The sequence below is a fragment of the Taeniopygia guttata genome, chromosome 4A (assembly GCF_048771995.1).
Source record: "Taeniopygia guttata chromosome 4A, bTaeGut7.mat, whole genome shotgun sequence".
Taxonomy (NCBI): Eukaryota; Metazoa; Chordata; class Aves; order Passeriformes; family Estrildidae; genus Taeniopygia; species Taeniopygia guttata.
This window is the reverse complement of record NC_133029.1, coordinates 8,612,047-8,634,986: the sequence shown is the minus strand read 5'-3', so window position 1 is coordinate 8,634,986 and position 22,940 is coordinate 8,612,047. Positions and strand designations below refer to the sequence as shown.

At 40.6% G+C, this 22,940-nt stretch overlaps 1 protein-coding gene across 3 annotated transcripts; it reads right to left on the bottom strand.

The window, feature by feature from the left end:
- Positions 1 to 2,220: 2,220 nt before the first annotated feature.
- On the bottom strand, positions 2,221 to 22,104 carry LONRF3 (LON peptidase N-terminal domain and ring finger 3). Of its 3 annotated transcripts, XM_012573125.5 has the most exons (12): positions 21,483 to 22,104; positions 20,174 to 20,292; positions 19,488 to 19,610; positions 17,146 to 17,301; positions 15,519 to 15,762; positions 14,765 to 14,855; positions 11,524 to 11,638; positions 10,991 to 11,112; positions 10,140 to 10,298; positions 9,015 to 9,177; positions 8,058 to 8,207; positions 2,221 to 7,233 (listed from the first exon to the last, which is right to left on the bottom strand). In XM_012573125.5, exons 1-12 carry the CDS (start codon positions 22,102 to 22,104, stop codon positions 7,075 to 7,077), a joined length of 2,223 nt encoding a protein of 740 aa, XP_012428579.5. In that variant the 3' UTR covers positions 2,221 to 7,074. The 3 variants fall into 3 exon arrangements, with proteins under 3 accessions (XP_012428579.5, XP_072785213.1, XP_072785212.1); XM_072929112.1 differs by lacking the exon at positions 9,015 to 9,177; XM_072929111.1 differs by lacking the exon at positions 17,146 to 17,301.
- Between the last annotated feature and the right edge of the window lie 836 nt (positions 22,105 to 22,940).

Sequence of the window (22,940 nt, the reverse complement as noted above, 5' to 3'; positions counted from 1 at the left end):
TTACTTCTACAAAATCTTTCTGTAGCTCATAGAAAACACAAAAGAGACATGTGCTTGTTTTTTTTTGCCATCACATAATACAGCATAAGTCAGTTATATAAATAAAGTCCCTTACATAAATAGCTTAATTCTACTTTCATTTATATGGAATTATAAATCAAGAGCAGATCTACTGAAACAAATGTTACACTAGCATAAAACAGGTATTGACAGCATGTGCATACTTTCATTATATAGATTCTTCCAGCCAGTGATTTTTGGGCCTTAGCAACTTGAAAATGATCCTGTCCTGAGAAGTAAACTACTTAGTATGTGTCAGCTGAAGGCTGGTCTTCATAGCAAAGCTTGTCCTTTCCATCAGTTTTCTAGTAGCCTCTGTATATTAATTTTTGGTATCAATATACAATTTATCTATGTGGTTAAAATGTAACATTACTCTTGTCTAGTAAGCATGAAGTAGCCAGTTCTTCTGTTGTGTAGGTTTTAGAGAGCTTGGTATTGATGACTGGTGACTGATGATAAAAGCCTGTTTGAAAATCAGGAAGACCTTTAAAAACCCATCCTAGCCCTACAATATTTAGTAAAGCAGATTCTAGTCTTCTTTCATCTGTACATGTGGCCAAGAGGCTGAGAGATGGCATTCCTTACCTTGTGCTTGGTTGTGAGTAGCATGGAGCAAAGACCAGGTAATCCAGGGTTCCTACAGTAGAGGCCAAAGAACTGTTGAAATTAAGAAGTCAGCACCTCTTTTGAAGTTAAAAACTGTTGCCATTATGCCTTTCACCCAGTCACACAGAGAACCATGGCACTTTAAGAGAAGTTCCAGGATTTTGTGGCATCTCATTTACAGAATACAAGCATGTTACTGACAGCATTTGGAAGCTGTGGCAGGTCCCATGTCCCTTTGCCCAGTAGGGCACAGGGTCCTGATCCCATGCACAGCAAAGTCAGCACAGGCTCTTGTGTCAAGGAACTGGGAGCAAAGGCTGACTGGAAGCAGTGGCTTTCCTTTAACTGCTTTACAGGATAGAAATCATCCAAAATTGCTAATGATCATTTTAATATGAAGCATTATGTAAGTGTGGATGACTTTAGCATATTTCAAATACCATTTGAATCAATCTGTGTAGGTACGGTTATAAAACGAGGACATAGTGAGAAAGTAGTTGGGAAATATTTTGCTATCCTATATTTGGAATAAATTCTGTTTCATATTGCATCTAACCCCCTTTTTTTAATAACCACTCTTAAAGCTTTCAAAACTAAAGTTATGACTTAGAAACAATAGTTTAAATCAACATGCTCCAAATAAAAGGTCCAGTTTTGGCTGTTTACTATTTCCTGATGAAAATGCACTTTAACCAAAACTTGATCTGATCAGACACAAATATATTTTGTTATAGATAACAGGGGCCTTGACATAATGAGTTGTAGGCTCACCTTAGCCTATGCCCTGGATTCTAAACTAAATGCAGAGCCTGAACAAGCTTACATAAGCAGCCAGGAAGGCAACCTCTGACCCCAGCAGTGGCTGGGGCTTAGGCAGCAAGTCACAAGCATGCTACAACTTGCTTAAATGATAAGGCAAATGAAACAGTCCATACATATATAAAACTTGCAAAAAATGTTCAAATCTTCATTTTTTTGTAGAATAAACTCTTAGTATTAGGTTTATGAATAAAGGTGTTCTCTAGCTTTGTCTGTGAAGTTGAGTTTGGGAGCCCTATGGAATTTCTCAAGTGGTCATCACTGAAAAGAGTTCTTTCACCACCACACAGACACAGCTCAGATGTGGCTGGGATGCACTTGTGCCTGAGACAGTAAATGAAAAGTTATCCTGGTCACAGGTTTAAAGCACAGCAACCTGTAAAGCAAATAGTAATGCAGCAGAGGAACCAAAGCCCACAGAAGTGCAGGGTAGTGCAGTAAACCAGGCCTTTTCCAGCTCCCATCCTTTTTACTTTACCACAGCAACAAAGGAAGAGAGAAGGGGAAACAAAACCAAGACCAAAACCTCCCCAAAAAAACAGCAGCACCTGCTGTCCTCTTTCACAACATCTGAACAGCTTAATTTCTATGGTTTGGCTTCTTGACTTCAAGTGTTGTTGTGTGACTGCAGGATACAGGAGTTGTTCTTTATTCCTTTATCTAAAACACCTGCAAAAAGCAGCTCCTGTGTAATATTTGTTTGCCTCTGTAGTTGTTATGCAAGCCAAAGAGTAAAGAAGACAAAAATTTTAATTAGGAAACAACTCTCCACACAGACTTTGTTGGTACAACATAGTTATAAGTACATCTACAAACATACAGGTTCTTTGGACTATGATTTTTTTTAAAATATATTTTATATGACAATGCAAACAAATCTGGAAAAAAACAAATTACTTCAAACTTATGTAGAGGTAGCTGAACACTATTCTGTCCAGTGATATGAGAGTATAACTTAAGTTTCATTTCAAGTTCATTACAGTGCACAAAAGGATGTTTTACAAACAAATGGAATATACAAGTCCACAAAACATTTTATTTAAAATGGCTTGATAGATATATTTCTGGCACTCTTGTAACCACATAGCTTGATGGAATTAAATTGGACAAGTATATGGTTCCAAATTAAGACATCTTACACAGATAGTCTTTTGCTCCTCATTTTTGTACTTCTCCCGTTCCTTATCAGGGAATTATAGAAGCTATTACATTGTTTTTGCTACACTTCTGCTCTGTAAACCTTTGTTCTGCAAACTGAATGTAAAGATTAAAAGCTGCATATGTTTTATATTTATAAAATATATGGCTATGACTATTAAAAAGCTCAAGAATGGCAATAACAGAATACAGGCACTTCTATGTGAGGGTTACTTTAGACCTTATGAAAATCCAACATCAGTAAGCACTTCACATGATACCTGGATGAGTAAGTCAATGTAATAGTTCAGGCTTTTGTTATCCACCATTTTAATTCTGCCTAAGCAGATTAGTTTCTTTCTTCTTTCAGACAATATTTATTTAGTAAAGTGTTTCAAGAGAGTGACTTTCTTCAAACTACCATTTTGCTATTGCCATAAGACTTCCAGTGATTTACTGGGCTTTGGAAATGAACCCCAGCTCCTAAACTACATGCTGCACTGTTACAGATTCAGTTGAGAATTAAATGAGAACTAAGCAGGGGTTGAAGAGAGGGATTGTGTTCATCTGATGTCAGACTTGGGGGAAATGGGGAGCACTACCCTAAGTGCATATAGGTCCATGGGGTTTTTATGCACAAAAACCCTATAGTTAATTTTAACTTTCTTTTTTAAATAAGTGTTTGTGAACATGTTCTCCATTCCTAAACATTGCATTTAAATACAACTCCTGTCACTGATTTAAACACCAGTAAAACTTCAGCACCAAGTAGAAAACATTAAAAAGAAAAATTTTCACAATGAGAACAATCAGCCATTGGAGTAATCTTCCCAGGGAAGTGTTGGATTTCCCAACATTGGACACTTGTAAGATTTAGCTTGATAGCTTGCTGGACCACCTTGTCTTGACCATGCTTTTGCCAAAAAAAGTTGGGCCAGCTGATCCTTGAGATCTCTTCCAACCTGGGATTCTATGATTCTGTGAAAAGACCATCTAAACCAGAACTCAACTCTAGGAAGCTCTTTCTCTACAGCACAGATTAAGACAGACCTGCTACATCCAAATCCACTTGTTTTTTTTAGATTAAAACAATTTCTGCATTAATAAATCCATGGTTGAGGTGCTCTGTCAGTGAGCAGTCATGCAGGACGGGCGAGCCACACGTCTGACAGCTGCCATCTCTTATTGCTACATCGTCATGGAAGATAGCAGCACTTAGAGTAATTACAGACCAAAAGCAAGAGGAACTTTTACAGCTAACACCAAAATGCCACTTAAGACTTAGCATAAAGGCCTATCACACCATTTTATCATTTCATTATGACAACTACTGAACTACTGTCTAAGCAGCCTATGCATTACCTATGCCCCCACAATGACTATTCAATACTTCTGACCACACAGGAAATGCAAGTTTGAATCATGATTTGATTTGTTCAGCTTTTTGTTTTTAGCAGATGAGCAAGACTGGTTATAAAACTGGGTTTGGTGTCTAGAAAAATGTGAGCAGCTTAAATAAAATATTCCCCCAATTAGTGTTGTATCTGATCAATGCTATTTCTATAATTAAACTGAAGGTATTTTTAAATCTGTTCAGCTGTTTATTCATGCCTGTGATAAATGTTGCATTTGCATCCTTGCACTTATTTATGCAACTGAAAAAAAATCAGTGGTAGTGTGGCAAACCTAGATTTTTTTTTTTTAATTTTAAGCATCATTACTGAAACTTTACCATCTCAACATAACGAAGGCTAAGGATACTGCTTGTCCAGTTTTTCCTGGACAGCATATATCTTTCTCAGTATTGATTTTAATTTCTAATGGAATTTGCAGACTTTAGCCATTAATCTAGGACATATGGCCATAGAGCAGCCCCAGCAAGAATACTACTATACCTGTACAGATGGAATTTTGATTTGTTGTGCATATGCAGATCACCTGTGCAGTAGGTCCAGTGTTTCCAGACTGCAACAAATGCCCTGGGTGTTCACAATGCAGGGCATGTACACAAGTCTCTGCTTGGAAATTCTGGCAGCTTTACTCAAGGCTAACAGAAAAGACAATATTCATCTTTAAAAATCAAGGATTCTTTCCATGACATCTTTTCTAAAACAACAAATTAGGCAGAATAAGTATGTAGGAGACATAGCATGCAGGATAAAAAAGTAATTACATCAGTGAGAAAACAGTTTAAATTAGGTATTTAAGTTTCTTTTCTCACAGATAAGAGTAACAACAGTGGAAGCTTTTTTTCCTGTGGGAGCAATACAAGACACTTATGCTCTGCAACAGTACATAATGGTTTGTGGAAGAATTGCATTTAATGCAGCTTCACTTCCAAACAAGTAGAAATCACTTTGCTGACTTATGAACACAAAATGCCATAGCAGGTGTCAGCCACCATCACTTGGTACTGTTCAGAACATGTAGGTGTTTTTATACATTGTTTTCAGCATGCCAAATACCACTCCTGGAGGAAGTGCAGCAATCCAGCAGTATGGAAGGAAGTTACAGCATTTCCAAAGTAGCTCAATGCAAACAGGATACAGATTCCATGTGCACCACAAGGGTGAAACATGTTTGTCTTCCATTTGTTTCTTTGGTACCCTTATAAAAAACGTCAACAGAATTTAACAAAAGGGGAACAAAGGTAGCTTTATGGAAACTACTTTTCTAACAAATATTTCTGATGAGATAATGGAAAAACACACAGAAAAATTACATTAAATTCTACTGCATTTTTTTTTCATAAAGGCATGACATGGCAGTGCTATCCTGCATTAAAAAAACCAAAGAAATTTATAGCATTCCATAACATTCTCACTTCATTCTAGTTTGTGCCACTGAAAAGGAGAACAGTAGCTTAGAATAAAAGGCCCAGTTTTGCTCACATTGAAATCAGTGAAAGACAAAATCAGATGGAGGGAGCAGTCCCAGAAAGTGGTACACTGTAAGCAATACAAGCAGTAAAACAAGTATATGAACTGTTGATTTAAAAAAAAATCAAAACCAAGATACTTCCTGTTCTCATTTCTGCCCTATTTTTACCTGCTTTAGAGCTAGAAGTAATCACGCTAAAATTCACTTGCCTTCCTTGGGAGATAACTATTATTAGCAACACTACCCAATCTCTTAAGAGAAAAGCAATGGCTGGGTAGAAATTCGAAGCTAACAGAAACCTGAAGATTGGAGTGAAATAAATAGCATTTATTACAATATATTCCTTCTTATGTGACACAATCTACTCTGAGTCCTACAGTTCAAAATAACTCCCCCCTCCCCCTCCCATACACACACTCCAAAGCCAAATCCCACCAAACAATTAAAAGAAATAAAACTCATCTTAACAGCAACAAGAGTTGATGGGAAAAAAAAAAATCTATGTATTAACCTACAATGAAATGACACCAGTACTTCCAGTTTTCTCTAGGATAAGCCACTTTCCATATATTGCAGCTCTTTCTTCCCAGTTGTTTGTAGCCATTGTCCATTTTTGCAAGAAAGAGTTCAGATATAAATTCAACTTCAAGTTATTCTGTTCTGTGAAATATTAGGGGTTAGATCCTTCTGTCACCACTGATATCAACCATCAGCACTTGAATTTACCCAAGCACATAAACTCATGCTTAAGCAGGTGCTTGGCTGGTTGTATCAGAAACCTCGCCACAAGCATAGGATGAACCTTCAACAGCTGTGCTTGAATTAACTCAGACAATCTGTGTATTCAAAGACTTCAAGGCAGGATGCTTTGGGGGTGTTCTTAAGCTACAGCAGAACTGGGGATGAGTAGAAAAACATTCAAAGTATTTGAACACAAATAACTGAAAAATTATCAAAGCAGTTGCTTTTGCACTGCAAGAATCATCCTTTTTGCCCCCAGTCATAAATACAGGGTAAAACCACTATAAATAGAGCAGCTCACTTTCCTTTAGTGAATGAACACATAAATAATATACATTTTGAAACAAAAAAATCATAGTGCAAAAATAAATTATCAAACAGAAGTTGTGAACATTATTTTACACAATGCTATATAAAACCTGAACCATTTGAATAAAAGACTTTGCAGTTCACTGAAATAACATGTTAACCTTATTATTTCTGCTTCACATTAAACTGCACAGTTTATCCTTTATCCACTAAAAAATAAAAATAAAATAAATTAAAAAACCCTTAAGATTTTTAAAAGGTTTATGGCAAACAAGATCACTTTTTGTTCTATCACATTTGTTATTAATTTAGCAGTGCAGTGATTGAATACTCGTCTCAGTTCCAAACGGAAACTATTGAAGTATCCATAAACATCCCCTGCTCTTTATAAGTTATTCTCTTTGAAATTCAGGCTTGAAACATCCTGACACTCAGATCTGTAAGACATTATTGCAGTTAGATGAAGGTACAAGAGGCAGTCAAGGACTGCGGGAGCCGCCGCAGCTCTGCTCCTCACCATCACCGCGCCCTGGCTCGCGACATGAACGCCAGGACGCGTCTGATGCCGCTCAGGCGGTCCTTGAGCGACTTCATGGCGAGGAAGGGCAGCTGAGCTCTGTTCTCAAGGGGGAGGACAGCCAGGACCCACCAGCACCAGGCTGGCCCATTGGGGTTTGCCTGCAGTTGGGGGAAAAAAAATAAATTAGAAGTCAGGATTCATACAGCTGGTCAGGTCCTGGTTTTGAGGATTTAGCTCTCAAAACAGGTTTTTATAGCAATGTAGCAAGCAGATAATTTCATTGCCAGCCTAATGGCTTGTGATTACTGGTTGGCCTGAAGCAGGTTACAAACAAGCGGCATCTTTCCTAAAAATAGGATGTTAAAGGCATTTCTATTACTAGCAATTGTTAGTTACTACTACCAATTAATAAATTACTAATTATATAAGCTGTAAGTTACTACTACAACTTATAAATTGTTTGCTATAAATTTATAGTTGTTAGTTACTATTAACAATTTCTAGTCTGGGCCTTCTAGATTTTTTTAAAATCTATTTTCTTTACATGTTATTACTGACCCAGATCTTTGGGATTCCTTCTCCATACTTTATGACACTGCCTCAATACTTAGCACTTGTTGTTATATTCTGTTATTTTAGGACCCCACCATTTGCAGTCCTTTAACAAAAGTAAAAAGTTTCCAGTTGCCTGTCTACTCTCAGTCATTTAATTGGGGAAGTAGAGGAGCAAAAAGGCCATTCAGTCTCCTGGGATTAATGCAGTGAGATAAATAGTCTCCAAAAGTTACCAACATTAAATATAAACTTTTTCTTTGCAACTGTGCTACCACTGGTGTGTGGCAACAGAATTTAGAGGCTCAGCTTACATGGGGTAAATGCAGAGTATTCATATTTTCATCTTAAAACACAATGCCTGCCAGCTTATCGGATATCCCTGCTATTTCTGTCTCTAAAAGTTACATAAGCCACTGATTCTGGATACCTGTGGGTCAGGATCCTTAGCTGGCATTGGACCAAAATGACTGAGAATTCTACTTTTGAGTGCTTGCTTGAGGGAGTTAAACCACGTATAGGCCTGATCATAGACAGAGTCATGGAGAATAAGTAATGCAGCATACTCTTGTCCTTGCACCTGCAATGAGAAATGAGAGGGGAAGGTCACTGTTAGTTCAGTCTGCATGTTGGGGAAGGCATAGGATTTTCAGGGGTGGGCAGGGGAAAGGAAAAGAGAAAAAAAGTATGCCAAAAGAATTGTGGAATAGTGACAGTTTATTTGGTGTTTCCCCTTCTGATGACTCTCCCCTATCCAAATTCTTCACTCTGCCTGTATTCTAAATCAAAAATACCTATTGGTAGAATCTGCAGTTTCTGTATTGTTACATGAAAAAACCTTTACACAAATATTGCACAAAAACAGGAAAAAAAGATTGTGCAAAGCTTTTTTTTAAAAAATATCAGTAGAGCCTCAGAGTAGACATTTTATTGTCCCCTTACATACCAAAAGCTCTTAATAATTAATGCAAGCAATTTTGAAGGTTGTGGTGCACCCAATCCTGCTGCTTCTTACCTGAGTGGGGATTTTTAAACTGGCTTCCATACAAATGGCATAATGTTCCCCTTCCATGCTCTTATAAACTGCAGTTATTCTGTCTAGAAGAGCAGCAAGATCTCATCCTGGATTCACTTAGTCTGGTCCTCTGATAAAGACCAGAAACACTCTACAGTACATGGGCAGCGTGTGTCCATGCTTGTGTAGCTAGTATGTGTCCCACCTTAACCATAAGCAGTTGTTTAATACTACAAATTTATTAGAAACTTCTACCAAAAAAAAACTCACTAAAAATATGCTTAGAGCATGCTTCTACTGAAAAAAGCTCACTAAATACATGCATAGAATTTCACATGTAATACAGTTTAAATGAAATATTTCTAAATCTACCTTTTGATCCTCAATGTACTCAATATCTGCTGTATTATATCCATCACGCTGGCTGTGCTGGATCACCTTAAATCTCCTCTTGCCAATGCTGTCTACAACAGAGCGACCATCAGCAAAGAATTCAACATTTCTTATCTCCAGAATGCAGCCATAATCTGCAAACCTATTGAAATCAGAACAAAAGCAAGTAAACAAATCTTATTCTCTCCACCCTGAGTTCCACAGAGCTGCCATACAGCCAGTCCCTACCACAAAGGTATTTACCAATGTCAGCTCATTTCTATTGTTCATAGCACTGACCTGCTGTAGTTCAAATTATTCCACAATTGTTTGCAAAACTATCAGGAAGATTCAGACTGTCTAATCTGATTAATGCTAACTGGATGTTTTGGAATACAGGAAACATCTTATGAAACAGAAAGATAAACAGATCAGAAGCAAACTTTCTCCATAATCCTAATATGTTCAGAGAAAGACAAGTGCAATTCAGAATATGAGCATTATGGAGGGACTAGGAAATCTATGAAGAAAAAAGTTTTTGCACAATTTCAGCAGATTTTACTTTGCAGGTGGGTATTTTCTGCAAATCATACTTTTCACAGACTATGCATACCCATAAGTTTATAACATAAAGAAGGAAGAAAAGCTAAACAGAGAGTCAAACATTGAAGTCAAATTACATAAGACTGACTGTAAATGGCTCAATGTAAATGCTCAGCCAGTCCTTGTGAAGGTCCTGTTATACCTCTGCAGCTTCCACTATAATTATATAAAGGATACAAACATATCCCATGACTTAAGGAAATTTAGCCCAAGAAGATACCTTACTGCCATTTCAATTTCTTGTGCCAAAACAGATTTAAAAGCAGGAGAAAAATACATTTTCTTTTCATGTATTACAGGAGGTCTGCAGCTCAGTCACATGTTACACACATTCAGTTATGAGTGTTTTGAGAGAACAGATCATCACATCAGAATCCAAGTGCTCAAGCGAGAAACTTCTGTTTTCTCAATGCCTTTAACCTGCATGAGCAGGAAGAAACTTTCTCTGCAGGAAAACTACCACAGGTGCTACAGCCATGGACCTTTCTGCACCTCCCCACGTGGTCCAAACTCTTCACTCACCCCTTGACAGGGTCGCTGATGCACATCCCAAACTGTTTGGTGCCAGTCTCCATGCACCTCCGGATCATCAGCCGGTAGCAGGGCTCAAAGATGTGCAAAGGACATGGGACTGTAGGATAAGCCATTGTGCACACAAATATGGGAACATTCTTATTTAGGCTGTAAGAAGGAAAGGAAAAATCAGATATGACGTTTTACCAAACTACTGAGACAAGTCTCATATTGTTTAAAATTATGACATCTGTAAATAGAAATTATAGCATCTTTAGAATAATGTTCTTAATGGAAGAAAGAAAGCTAAAATTATTGTTAAAAGCTTACTTCTATTCTTACTGGAATGATAAAAGCTAAAATTATTTTCCCCTTAACTGACTAAATAATCTAGAAAATTATATACCACTTAGTAGCAGATAATTTTTTCATTAAGATGTCTGGATTTGCTTGTGAAAGCATTACTGGCTCTCTAGTATAAAATAAATAAATAAATAGCTTTATTTATTTTATTTTCCCTAATCCCATTTCTTCCCTATCCAGTATATTCCAAACCCCATCCTGTCAGACTACTTCTCACTGTGTCTTTCATAGAAGTCCACTGAAAGCAGATGCATTGCTTTGTACTTTGTTTATAAAGCAACCTTCTGGATTTCTTCTACCTCTCCTTATTCTTTAGCAGTGTCTAGTTTTTATGCTCACTCAAGCACAGTTTCCCCTGGACCCTGTGCTCTGAAATCACATGGTACAGAGAAAGAAGCTCCATCAGCATCTCAGCTCGTGCTCCACAGCAGCCAGAGCCACTCACGGCCAACAGCAGCAGAATTAGAGATGGGATTTTACATAAATGGATTACGTACTTGGAAAGCTCTGCTATTTCCTCTTCATAAATCTTTCTCCTTTCAGTGAGTTCTTCTGGAAGATATCTGGCTATTAGCTCCTCCATTAGCACTGTTTTACAGTATTTCCTCATAGCCAAGCACTGCAGTGAGAACACACACAAGCTGTTAGAGAGAACATCCAGCACTGCACAGAGCATGGTGCCTGTGCAAAGGGCATCACCCATTTCCCCCATTTTCTGATCTGTGTGATTCTATCATCTGTCAAACATGCCACTGAAGAGCTGTTTTGTTAATTATTCCCTGTGTTACAGACATTCACTTAGGAAATCTGGAAAGCAAAAATCACCTACAGATTTCTTAAGTACAGGCCTGGTCCTAAGGCTTGAACAGAGACTAACCATGCTTGGCAACTCACAAGAGCATTTTAAAAGTCACATTCTTCCTGAGTTATGTAATATTTCCTTTGTGTTGGGAAATATCAAGGCTATCTGAAGGTGAAGTGGTTCCTATCACTTGCACTTGAACTTATGCTGAAAAAATCCAAGTATTACCTCTGAGAGCCCTTCCTTGCACAGGGGACATTTTGGGTTGTGATCCAGGCATCTCTCCAGACATTTGAGACAGAAGGTGTGTCCACAAGGTGTAGTGACAGGTTCATAGAAGAGCCTGGATTGGAAAATCCAAGAGCAAAAAGACAACAATATCGTGTACTAAAGTAAAAGAAAAAAGCTGCTACCATAAAAAAAAAAGATGAATTCATTCACTAACTTAACTACTGACTACTACAGGGTAAAGTTGCTTCTTGTTTTTCATTTCTTCAACCAACTTTTGTATTTATTCAGCCTAAAAACCCTTTGTTCTTGCCAGCCAACATGAAAGGCAGCCCATAAACTGACTTCAGTGTGTGAGGGACAATATTGTCACAAGCTTCCAACAAGCCAGCATTATCTGTGAGCAATAAACAGACCCAGAAGTTGGATCATCTGACTTCACTAATGAAATTGAGCAATACTTGCACAACTATTAATGAATTTTTGTGATTACTTGTATGTGTGAAGCTAAGCACAAAATACCCATTTACAGTAATAGTCCACATGAGTAATTACAATAAACTGGGACTGGACATGATTCTATTATTGCCAGCTCTAATAGGTATTTTCTTTTTTATAGAGTTTTTAACCTTCAAGGACTGCTTTTCTGGAAAATGAGTGACAAGAGGTTCATGTTTTATCTGGAAGAATATTTACATATATAAGACCAGGTCTTCCAAGTATCATGGTACCTATTCTTTACCCATTTCAAGGACCACTATGACACTTATTTTCATGTAAAGATTTTTTTTCTTATTATTGTAATGTAATATTGCAAAGTCATGTTTCCTTGTCAATAAAGACCTTAAGGAAATTAAATAATACAGAAGTTTATTAAAAATAGAAACAATTCAAATCTAGAAACTAAATTGTCTGGAATGTGCTGTATTTTATAACCTATTGTCTAAATATTTTAAGGTCTTAAATACTAGTCTTATAATTTAAGTGAATTAAACATTTTTCTTAAAAGTATTAGTTTATCAAAACAGTACACTATGTTTTGTTAAACATGTGGAAATTAAAATATGTAAACCCACGTTTACTAGCATCTGTAACAAGATAAGTGTATTTAAGAATGCAATTGGCATCTAACAAGACTGCCATAGAGAACACATTAAATGTCATTAGTTACTAAAACATTGACATTTAAGCAATGGAACACATGAATAGTATCTAAAATGCCACACCTATCTTATTGCAACTTGATGGTGTAATTGAAAACACTTGTTAACTGTTCCATGAACAGAAACCTCACTTAAACAAGTGAAACACTGAACTCTACCCTGTGTTCCAGGAAGCACTGCATTGCATATGTAATTATTTGGTAGGGACTGACTTCATCTGAAATGTAGTATAAAGACAAGATACTCCTCTTAAGATTCCCAAGTCCGCCCTAGCTCCAACAAAAGCCAGCAGCAGCTTTTCCTAACTCTAAGAGGACCTAGACAAGCTCCATGACTTGCAGAAAGAAACACTACACACCAAGACCTGTTAGGACATTATTTTGAGCTACTGTAACACAGAAACTCAAATGCTGTGGAATAATGCTCCTTCTTTTCTCACTAGTACATTGCTTTGACTACTTTGTATTTTCTGCTTGCTGCTGGAGCAAAGGTAGATCAATAACATTTTTGCCACTCCATCAGACAAACAGGTTAATAACAGCTCCTGCAGTTAATTGTGAACAGGTCAGTAGGTTACTAGGTAATTAGTCCAGAGCATCTCAGGAACCAAAACCCCAAAGTACTTCTGAAGAACATGGCAGGAAGTAATTATAATAGATCTGCATAAATAACCAGAAAGATCCTAGGAGAGCTTTCCTGAGCACAAGCTCTCCTTGTGCAGTGATGTTACAAAGCTAACATCCTTCTGGAGGCAAGGCCTGCATTTGGGACTACAATTCCAGGCACAGAACCTATACCATCCTCTATTCTATAAGGGAAACTGTGATCCTTGAGCTAATTCCTTTACAAATTTATTGTAGTCTAGCTGTTTCTGATTTAACATAGAGAATGAGAAAATAGGATTAATTAATTTTATTTAAAACACCTGAAAAATGCTTTGTGGACACAATGATAAACAAGCAGAATCACTAAGCCATATAAGACTAATTGTGTGGCTTTCTGTTAGAGGAAAGTTTTGCCCTTCGCACTATTGAGTGTTTTGACAGCTGCAAAAACTTTTGGAACATATTTCAGTTGTAGACAGGCAGAGGGAGAGGGGGCAGATCTGATTTATTCCAAGCAGATGTAAATCAGACAATACAGCAGTTGGTCCTCAATTTGTCTGAAACAAATTGAAGCCTCCTCTTCTGCATACAAACAACAAAATCCAGATTTCTCAAAACACAGGCCTTCAGAAGTAAATCCCTAAAGAGGCTACCTGCTATTTAAGAATTAAAAAATATTGTGCAAAACTAACCCTAACATGAATTATAGATAAATCTGGGTAGTTAAAAAAACCAAACAACCTAAGCAACACCTACTGCAGCAAGTGAAACACCTTCTCAATATTTCTAAGTCACTAAAAACCCCCCACATAATATATTTGCCAAAGTGAAAATGTTTTGTACAAAGCAAGTAGTAAAATAGATGCAGTTGGCAACTCCTACTTGTTTTACTAAGCCATTGCTATTCTCAGGAATAACTATTGTTTAACTGGAAGAAGAAATCATCAAGCAAATGGAGTGACTGCCTCAGTAAAGTGAGGAACACATGTCTTAGGCAAGAGAGTTAAAACATATTCTTGCTTACTTGCAAGATCCTCCTGTTGCAATAGCAGCAACACAGTACTTCACATGCAAACTCGGAATATTCATTGGATGTGGTCTCTTTAGGTATTTTGTGCTTTTGTGACAAACAGCTCCACAAATTCCCAGGTTTGTGCACTGTGTCAGTGGCTGGCTGGGTGTCAATGGTGAGAGCAAATATTTCAGACACCTTCACTAACACACTTAACCCCCACATGACTTTGTGTGCCCTTTCCAAAGCAATCACTAGCCCAGAGAAGATCAGAGCTCCCATTCATCAACAGTGCTCAGAGCCAAAGGTCTAAAATGCATCACTGGAGTAACAATCACAGTAAAAGCTAATTTCATGTCACAGGCAAAAATAAGTACCAAGCAAGCTAGACAATCTCTAGGTCATAAAAGGGAGGAAGACACAGCTGGAAAGCTATAGATATCTGTGAGAAAAGAACACACCTCATACACAGGGAGCAGTCCAAATCTGATGGATCCACAACTTCAAATGGAATATGTTGTCCAGTACTATTTTCCCTAATATCAACTATGTCTATCAATAAGAAAAAAAAAAAAACATGTAATTGAGCAGAACCATGCAAGCACAATGCCACCTCATGTATTTATACCAGCATCTGATATTTAAATGTCTGTTGTATATACTTGCAAATTACTGAACCATGAAGCATCATTACAGTAATTTCTAGGCAAATTTTCAAATTCAGCCTTGGCACAACTCAGCACATCTCCCCTTAATTTTGGTCACATTATACCCACTTACAGAGCGATCAATCTGGCCTTGCATTGACAATCAATGTCAAAACATTCTTTGTTAGTACTGAAAGTCTAAAGTGAGACAAATTCTTCTCTCATGCCATTGTAAATACATCCCACAGCATAAAAACAAGGCCAGATACCAAGAACAAATAGAGTTTGTACTTTTAAACTTTTAAAATTATTATAGAAAGTGCTAAGACTATGTGCAACACTGATGTTCTTTAAAAGACTCAGAACTCTGCTGAGAAAAGCACGACCCAACCTTCTTTGCCCCTGTTTAGACTTTTTCTCTCTACACACAGTAAAACTTCCACAACATGCATGCCTTGATTAGGCAAAAGAGAAAATACAAAAGGCAAAGTGTAATTTGGTCCCTCTTTGTCTGAATCTTTGTTCCATGGGTGGCATGCCACGGAACCTGTCCTGTAATTAAACATACCTTTCTTCATCAGTTTGCAGGGCACCTCAGCATTTCGCATCTCCTCTGAGCAGCACTTCCTTTTCAGGAGGCTGCATTTCTCAGAGAGGAGAAAAGTAGACTCTGGCATGGAGGTGAATTTGTTCTCCTCCTCTGAGTAGTCCTTTTTGCTCTCTGTAATTTGTATAGATTTCCTCAAACTACCAGAAGTAGTTACATTTGGTTCCTCTTGAATGGAAAAACCTTTTTTCTGTTCCACATTGACCTGTGTGAAGAGAGGACCGACATTAGATCAATCTTCCAACAACTTGGTAAAGAAAAAACTCAACCTGTCAAAAATCTTTTATATTATAGATCACCAGGAGGGACATTGTAGGTCAAGAAGCAAGAGTTTGAGAATTGCTAATCCTAATTAAAAAAACTTAAACCCCAAAAAGCAAGCAACCAACAAACTTGATTTCCCTTCCCCACCATTGAGGGATTTTAGACCTTTTGTGTGGCTTTAAAGTTCAAAGGTTGTGAAACTGGACTCAGGCAGAAACGTGGCTAGATTTCCTGTTAAATATATTGTTATCACTGAACCTATGGGAAAATGCATATTATTTACATCATGGTGATGGTATCAACCAACAGAAAAACCAAAACAAAAAAAAATTATAAGAGAGAAAATGCCCAGAGCCTCCTCTTGCAAGGCAGATTCCTTTCTCAGAGGATAAACCATTCAGGGTTTATCCTACTACAGCCACAGGACATCCTGTGAGCAGCCACTGCACAGGACATCACCTGTCAGCTTTGTAACATCACCTCCCTGCAAGGACCCAAAAACAGATACTGCAGATTGTGATGTGTAACATGCAGAAAGATGAGTGGGCTGTCCCTTGAATGGCTTTGTGAAAGTCATGCAAAAGGGTTTCTTGTCAGAATATCCTAACAACCTTTCCATGAGGCAATGTCACTGACTGTTTCTTATCAGTCTCAACAAGGCAGCTCAAAACCTCTACCTCTGTTTGTAAGGACTAGCCAAGTTTTCTCGTAAATATACAATATATGCAAACCCATCCCAAAGTTCAGGTCCCAGTGAAGCAGAAGTGATCCTTACCAACCTATCAATGTAAACTTCCGCAGCCCTTTACAAAACTACAGCTTTTGTCATGACATTATTTTGTTATGAATATATGAAGCAAGTTATTTTAATTAAATTAATTAAGTAATGAAGTAGCTACCATATATTATGTAGCCCTCCAATAGCCTGTAAGCATTGCACAGACTGAGTATAGAATGACTTCATTACTGGCATCACCTGCTATAGCTCAAGTTGAAGCTCTAGATTTTAGCATTTTCACAGCTAAATCCAATCTACAGAAGCCCCTTTCGACTACCAACTACTTGAAAGACCTAAAGACAATTACAGGAGTAGAACCCACTCATTTATGACATAAAATTTATCAGAACAGAGGACTTCTATTAAAGAAAAAAGTCAAATAGGAGACTTCAGTAAGTTAACACTGTTTTGCATGTTCTGAAACTCGGTTAAAATTTGAGAAAATGTATCCTCCTGTCTTCCAGAGGCAAAACAGATAGAAGGCTTCCCAATGTGAACACAAAACACACAACAAATTAAGAACCACACATCAGACTTGATCTTTACCTTGAGCAACCTTTGTAGGTTATGGCTGGTGCCTCCAGATCCCACTGAATTTAGGAGATTCCCCTTTAATCTAGAGTGATGTGACAACAGCTGCAGGATATCGGGTAAGTGTTCCTGAGCATTTCCCGGGATCAGTGAAAACAAACTAAGTAGAAGCTGTGATATAAAACAGAACACTTCACTGCTTAGTTCCTTCCTTGCAACCTCTAAATGAAAAAGTAAGGGAATAGCTGAAAGAAGCATCCAGAATTTTGTTAAAACTGTTTAAAGAGCCCGTTAAACTAGGGTAGGAACAAAAAGTGCAAGAGCTAATGCAATACAGGCCAAACAGACAGCAAGAAATATTTTCAGAGTTAAACAAGCCCACAGAGTTATTAACCATTCTCTGTGATGTGACACACACATGGCTTTGTCCTCTCTGTCCTGCAGTTCAGGGCTCACCAGAAATTATTAACATCTTTCTTAAATGTTTTTGAGTTGTTGTTGTTGTTTTTTTTTGGTGGTTTTTGTTTTTTTTTGTTTTTTTTTTTTTTTTGCTGCACATCACCTTTCAGTGGAGTTTACTAGTACAGAAAGCACTCATCTCACAGGCTTAATCCAAGATCAGTTGGGTAAATGTGTCTGATATTGTAAACTGTAGCTATTTTTAATTCACTTATGTGAGAATAGAAAAAAGGTAGGCAGTAGAAAAATGCCATTTTTTCATTTGCTCTAGGAAAATAAGTAAATCTGTTTCAAGTAGCAGCTTGAAGCCTCTTGTATGGCATAGATTATCAGATGAATATTTAAGGAAAGAAACAGACCTGAACAGAAGATTCACACTTCAAAAACTAATTTCAACATACTACTGAGGTGATCCTGCTGATGCCTGAGGAAGCCACATGACAGCTGAGATTTCTATTTAAAGCCAAAAAGGATTTCACAGGATCACACTATGTCCAAACTAACACAGGCAGACAATTAATACAAGCAGAACATCACAACTGCACCCAAGGAATTTGGTAAAATGTAGTATGTCACTGTTATGTGAACAGCCTTGGAAATGACCCAGTAAAATATTGCATCATGGATGAGCTCTGTGTCTGATGAGTGCATGAGTAATTCTTTCAGTCATAAGAAGTCTAGTTTTTCTCAGAACCCTACTGCTCAGAAATTAAATGTCTTGGAAACAGCTATTTGGAGTCAGAATTTAGAAACATATCTGTTTGTTTCTGGTCTTTTTGCTCTAGTGCACAGAAAGTCTTCCAGCATGACTGTGAGCACCAATCATGACATAATGACAATGAAAGACTGCATGGAACCCACTGGGGAAAAAAGCAAACAAAACCCTCAAACATCAGTGACAAAAAAATCCTCAGAGGCTGAAAGCTCAACCATATATAAAATGAGATAGAATTTTGATTTCACTACAACCATTCAGGTTATACTCTGTTACTTTTGTGAATAGAGTTTTACTATAAGAATTCTACTGTGCTTAGAAAGCCTTATTTGCTACAGAACATAGAAACCCTAATGTTCCCATCCCACCAGTGATTGAGAATGGCATAAATACACTGCCACAGTTGTATTTTTATTGCCATAAGTAATCACTGCAACACTGAGCTTTTTAACTATGGCAACAACAAAAAAATTATTAAATGTCAAAATACTGATTTACAGGCTATCAGAGATTTGAGGGGTGGGAAAAACAGCAGTATTCACAAAAGCCATATAAGACTTCACATACAGTGTAGGTTGCATCTGAGTAAAGCCTCACTGCACGGCCATTTTTTTGCTTATTTAGCATTAATTATTAGCAACTCTAAAAACTATTTTAAAACTGCTCTTCCTTTGTTGACTGCTTCCTCTTTCACACCTCCTGCACACACTGACACTCGGGCAGCATGACTGGCAGTAGGAAGAAAGCTGCTGCTCCCAAGTGGAGTTTGATGAGTGCTGCGTGTTGTGCTCTGCCAGTCACTGGCCTGATACATCATTCAATAGCAACTCCCCCTCTTCTGCACTCCAGCACTGGGAATAGAATGCCAGGCTAGGAATCAATTAGAAATTTGAGAATCACAATAGTCTGTGGGGGGCAATTATTAACAATTCAGTTTTCCTTCAAATTTTTTGATGCTAACACTGTAACTGTTTCCACTGAATGGCTGCTGAGTATATTTTCTTGCTACCTTCCCATCTTCAGATCAGCAATACATGACTCAAATGTGAACAACAGTCTGGATGTGTATCTCCATCCAGCTCTCTGCAGTAATGAGAAAGAAGAAAAGGAAAAAAATCATATCCTCCTTTATGAGAGGCCCCTGAAAACAACTGTGCAGTTCCAGATGATTTGGTGAACTCACCTTTTGTGCCTCAGACTTCGCTGTCTTGTTCCCAGTATCTAGAGCAAGGCAGAATAGAAACTCCCTTAAAGCTTCTTCTGTTTTCCCCAGATTAGCTAATGCTTGTCCTTTCCTTAGGTGACCCTGCAAGGAAACATATCCACAGCTGCAGCTTTTGTCAAGAGAGTATGCAATAAAACCACAGTGAAAGTACAAAAGACCTTTCTGAAAAAGGAAAAATTAGACAGGAAAAATCACTATAACCATCTCTTACACCTAGACACCACCAGTGCCTGAGATTCTAAACACAACAGTCCTGAAAACTACAAGCATAAACAGGATATTCTTCCACTCATGCAAGTATGATTCTCACAGCACCTGAGCCCAACTGATATTGGAAATATCTACTTCCCCTACATCCACCTTCTAAAACAGTCATTTTGTCCTTAGCATTCAATTTTTAGAGAGTTCACAAAATTGATATTCATCCAAGCCAAAGATAAGAGCCGTAGCTCATTCTCCAGGACTAGCACTATCTTTCTTCACCCCAGGAAGCTCAAGAATCTAATAGTTAAATGCCTGTAAATTGCAGGAATCCAAGAAGTTACAGGACTTAAAGCCTCCCTCAGATTCCACTGTCTGACCATTGTAACAATTTCAGGGCACTATCAAGGCTTTATAAAAGTACAGCTGAAGTCAGAACTTACTTTCAACCAGTATGGCTGGAGCCTGCACGCTGTTTCTGCATCGTGCAATGCATCTTCACAAGCTTTCAAAGTGGAGTTAATCTGGGACCGGTTGCTATATAGTAAGTGGTCATTTGGAGCTGTAGGAAATAGAAAAAGTGGTTGATTAGGTAAAAAGAAATAAGTTACATAAGCTTTGTTCCTAATTTTTAAATTTTTTTAAAAACACATGTGCAACATCTCCAAGTTGCACAAACCCACAGAACATCCAGTTTCTAAATAACTATGTACTAAATTAAATCTGGAAATCTCTTTGGGCAACTCTAGACAAAACGCCAGCTATGTCTTATATAACTGCAGAGAACATTGCATAAATAAATGCTGAGACACTCACACAATAAATTACCAGCACTGGCTGAGGATCAGATGGTTGGTAGAAACACACAGGAGGCATTTAAGACAGCAGGAGGAATGCTGTCATACTGTAGGGAGGAGTTTCAAAATTGGTACCATCAGAGTTTTTAAGTGATAAATAAGGGTCTTTTCATGCCACAGCTCAAAACATACGAAAATAAGGAGCAGCAAGAAGAATCACGTTACAATGATCACCGAGTTACACCCACTGCAGCACTGAGACACACCGTGTGCTGGGGGAAGGCTGGGCTCTTCGGAACATTTTCATTTCCGTGAAACGCTCCCCTATAATTCCGTGCCTTTAACTTCTACACAGTACTTGCAGCGTGACTCACTTTTCCTCAAACTGATGAAAAGGACCGCATCAAAAGTTCTCCCTGCGCAGCCCCGCAGGCGCTTCCCGGCGATGGGGAGGGAGCGCGGGGCCGCCGGGGGTGCGGGACACGCCCGCCGCCCGGACACGCATCCCCGGTGCTGCCGTCGCGCTCGGGGCAGCGGCTGCTCCGCGCACCGGGGCGGCCGGCGGGGATCCCCCGCGCCCGCAGCCCGGCCCGGGGCGCGGCGCTCCGCTCCCCGCGGGCTCCGCCGGTTACACAACGGCGCCGGCCGGGGGGAGCCCAGCCGGACCGCAGGCTCGGGCTTACGCAACCGCTGCTCTCCTGACCCAGTTTCACCGCGGGCCGAAGAGCCGAGACCCCTCCTTGGGGCTCCCCTCCGGGCTCTCCGGACGCCCGCCCCAGGACCCGGCGGCGAGCGGGAGCGCGGCCCCGGCGCACTCCCGGACACCGGGGTATCCCCGGCCGAGCGCCGGGCTCGGCGGGACGAGAGGAGGCCGGCAGCGAGCCCCGGCCGGTGGAAAGTTATCTCTCCCCCGGCGCGGAGCCGGGGACCAGCACCGGGGAGAGGGAGCCCTTACCTAGGCTGACCGCTTCGTTGTACTTCTGCAGGGCGGCTTGGAGTTTCTTCTCCTTGTAGAGGAGGTTCCCTTCGTGCCGGAGCTGCGAAGCCTTCACTTGGCAGGGGAACCACTTGGTCAGCAGGTTGCTGAGGATGACATTGACCCGCAGGAGCTGCCCGGCCGCCGCGCCGCCCGCCTCCTTGCACAGGACGCAGCGGGGCTCGGGCGCCCGGTCCCTCTCCAGGCACTTTTTGCAGAACGTGTGTCCGCAAGGCAAGGAAACGGGCTCGAAAAGGAAGCCCTGGCATTTGCGGCACCTGAAGACGTCCCACTCGCGGGGTGCCGCGGGCTGGCCGGCGGCGGGCAGTCCCTCTTTGATCCGGACGCTCTGCGCCAGGCACTCCACCAGCTTCTCCAGCTGCTCGGCGCGCAGCTGCTGGTGGCGGGACGCCAGCTGGTACAGCGGCAGCGCCTCGTGCAGCCGCCCGCCGAAGGCCAGCGCGTCCGCCCGCCCGAGCAGCACCTGCCACTCGGGCCCCAGGCCGCCGCCCGGCGCCTCCAAGTTCTGCGCCTGCAGAGCCCCGGCCGCCAGCTGCAGCACCAGCTGGGGCTCGGGGCGCGGCGGCAGGTGCGAGCCCATGGCGGCGGCGCTGGCGCTAGCGCGGCGGGCGGCGCGGGACGCCGGGCGGCACGGGCGCGGCGCGGCCCCGCCGGGCCATGGTGGTGCTGCCGCCCCGCGCCGGGAGCGCCCCGCGCCGCCGCCGCCGCTTATATAGGGGCGGGCACGTGACGGCGGCGGCCGCGCTCATTGGGCAGCGCCCGCAGGTTGTTACAAAACCAGGCGGTTTTGTAACGCGCCGGGCCCGGCCCGCGCCGGGCGGGGCCGCCCCTCACCGGCCCCGGGGCTCGCCGGGCCCGGGAGGGCTGCCCCGCACCCCCCTGGGGCTCCCCCGCACCCCCGTGGGGCTCCCCTGGACACCCCGTCCCGCGGCGCTCAAACCCCGCCGGCAGCTGAGGCGCCGGGCTGTGGAGCGCTGCCCGCCCGGCGCACCGGGCGCGGAGTTCGGTCGGACCCGCTACTCCGCACGGGCGCCTCGGTGAGACACGGAATTCGCTCCAGGGCTCGGTGCTTTGGTACCTCCGGTAATGCGAAAGAAACGTGGGTTCGAAGTGATTTTGAAAACCGAGAATGCCATTTCCTGCTAGAACTGGGATCGCGAAGCTTTGTAGCTACACAGTTAATCATTTTCTTTAAAGGAAGCTACGTAGTAGTGAAGCTATTTTAATGTCAGGTGCTCCTGGTTTTAGAACAACTAAGGAAAACATTTCTGTGTTTATTTAGTTTTTCAGTGTGGCATGCTGCACAGCTCTACCTGTCCGTGCCTAGATTTAGATAAAGAGCACATGCCTTCTGATGTATCTTTGGTTTATTTAAGAGCAGCTCTGTTGACCGTTTCAATCTGCATGTTCCCACCA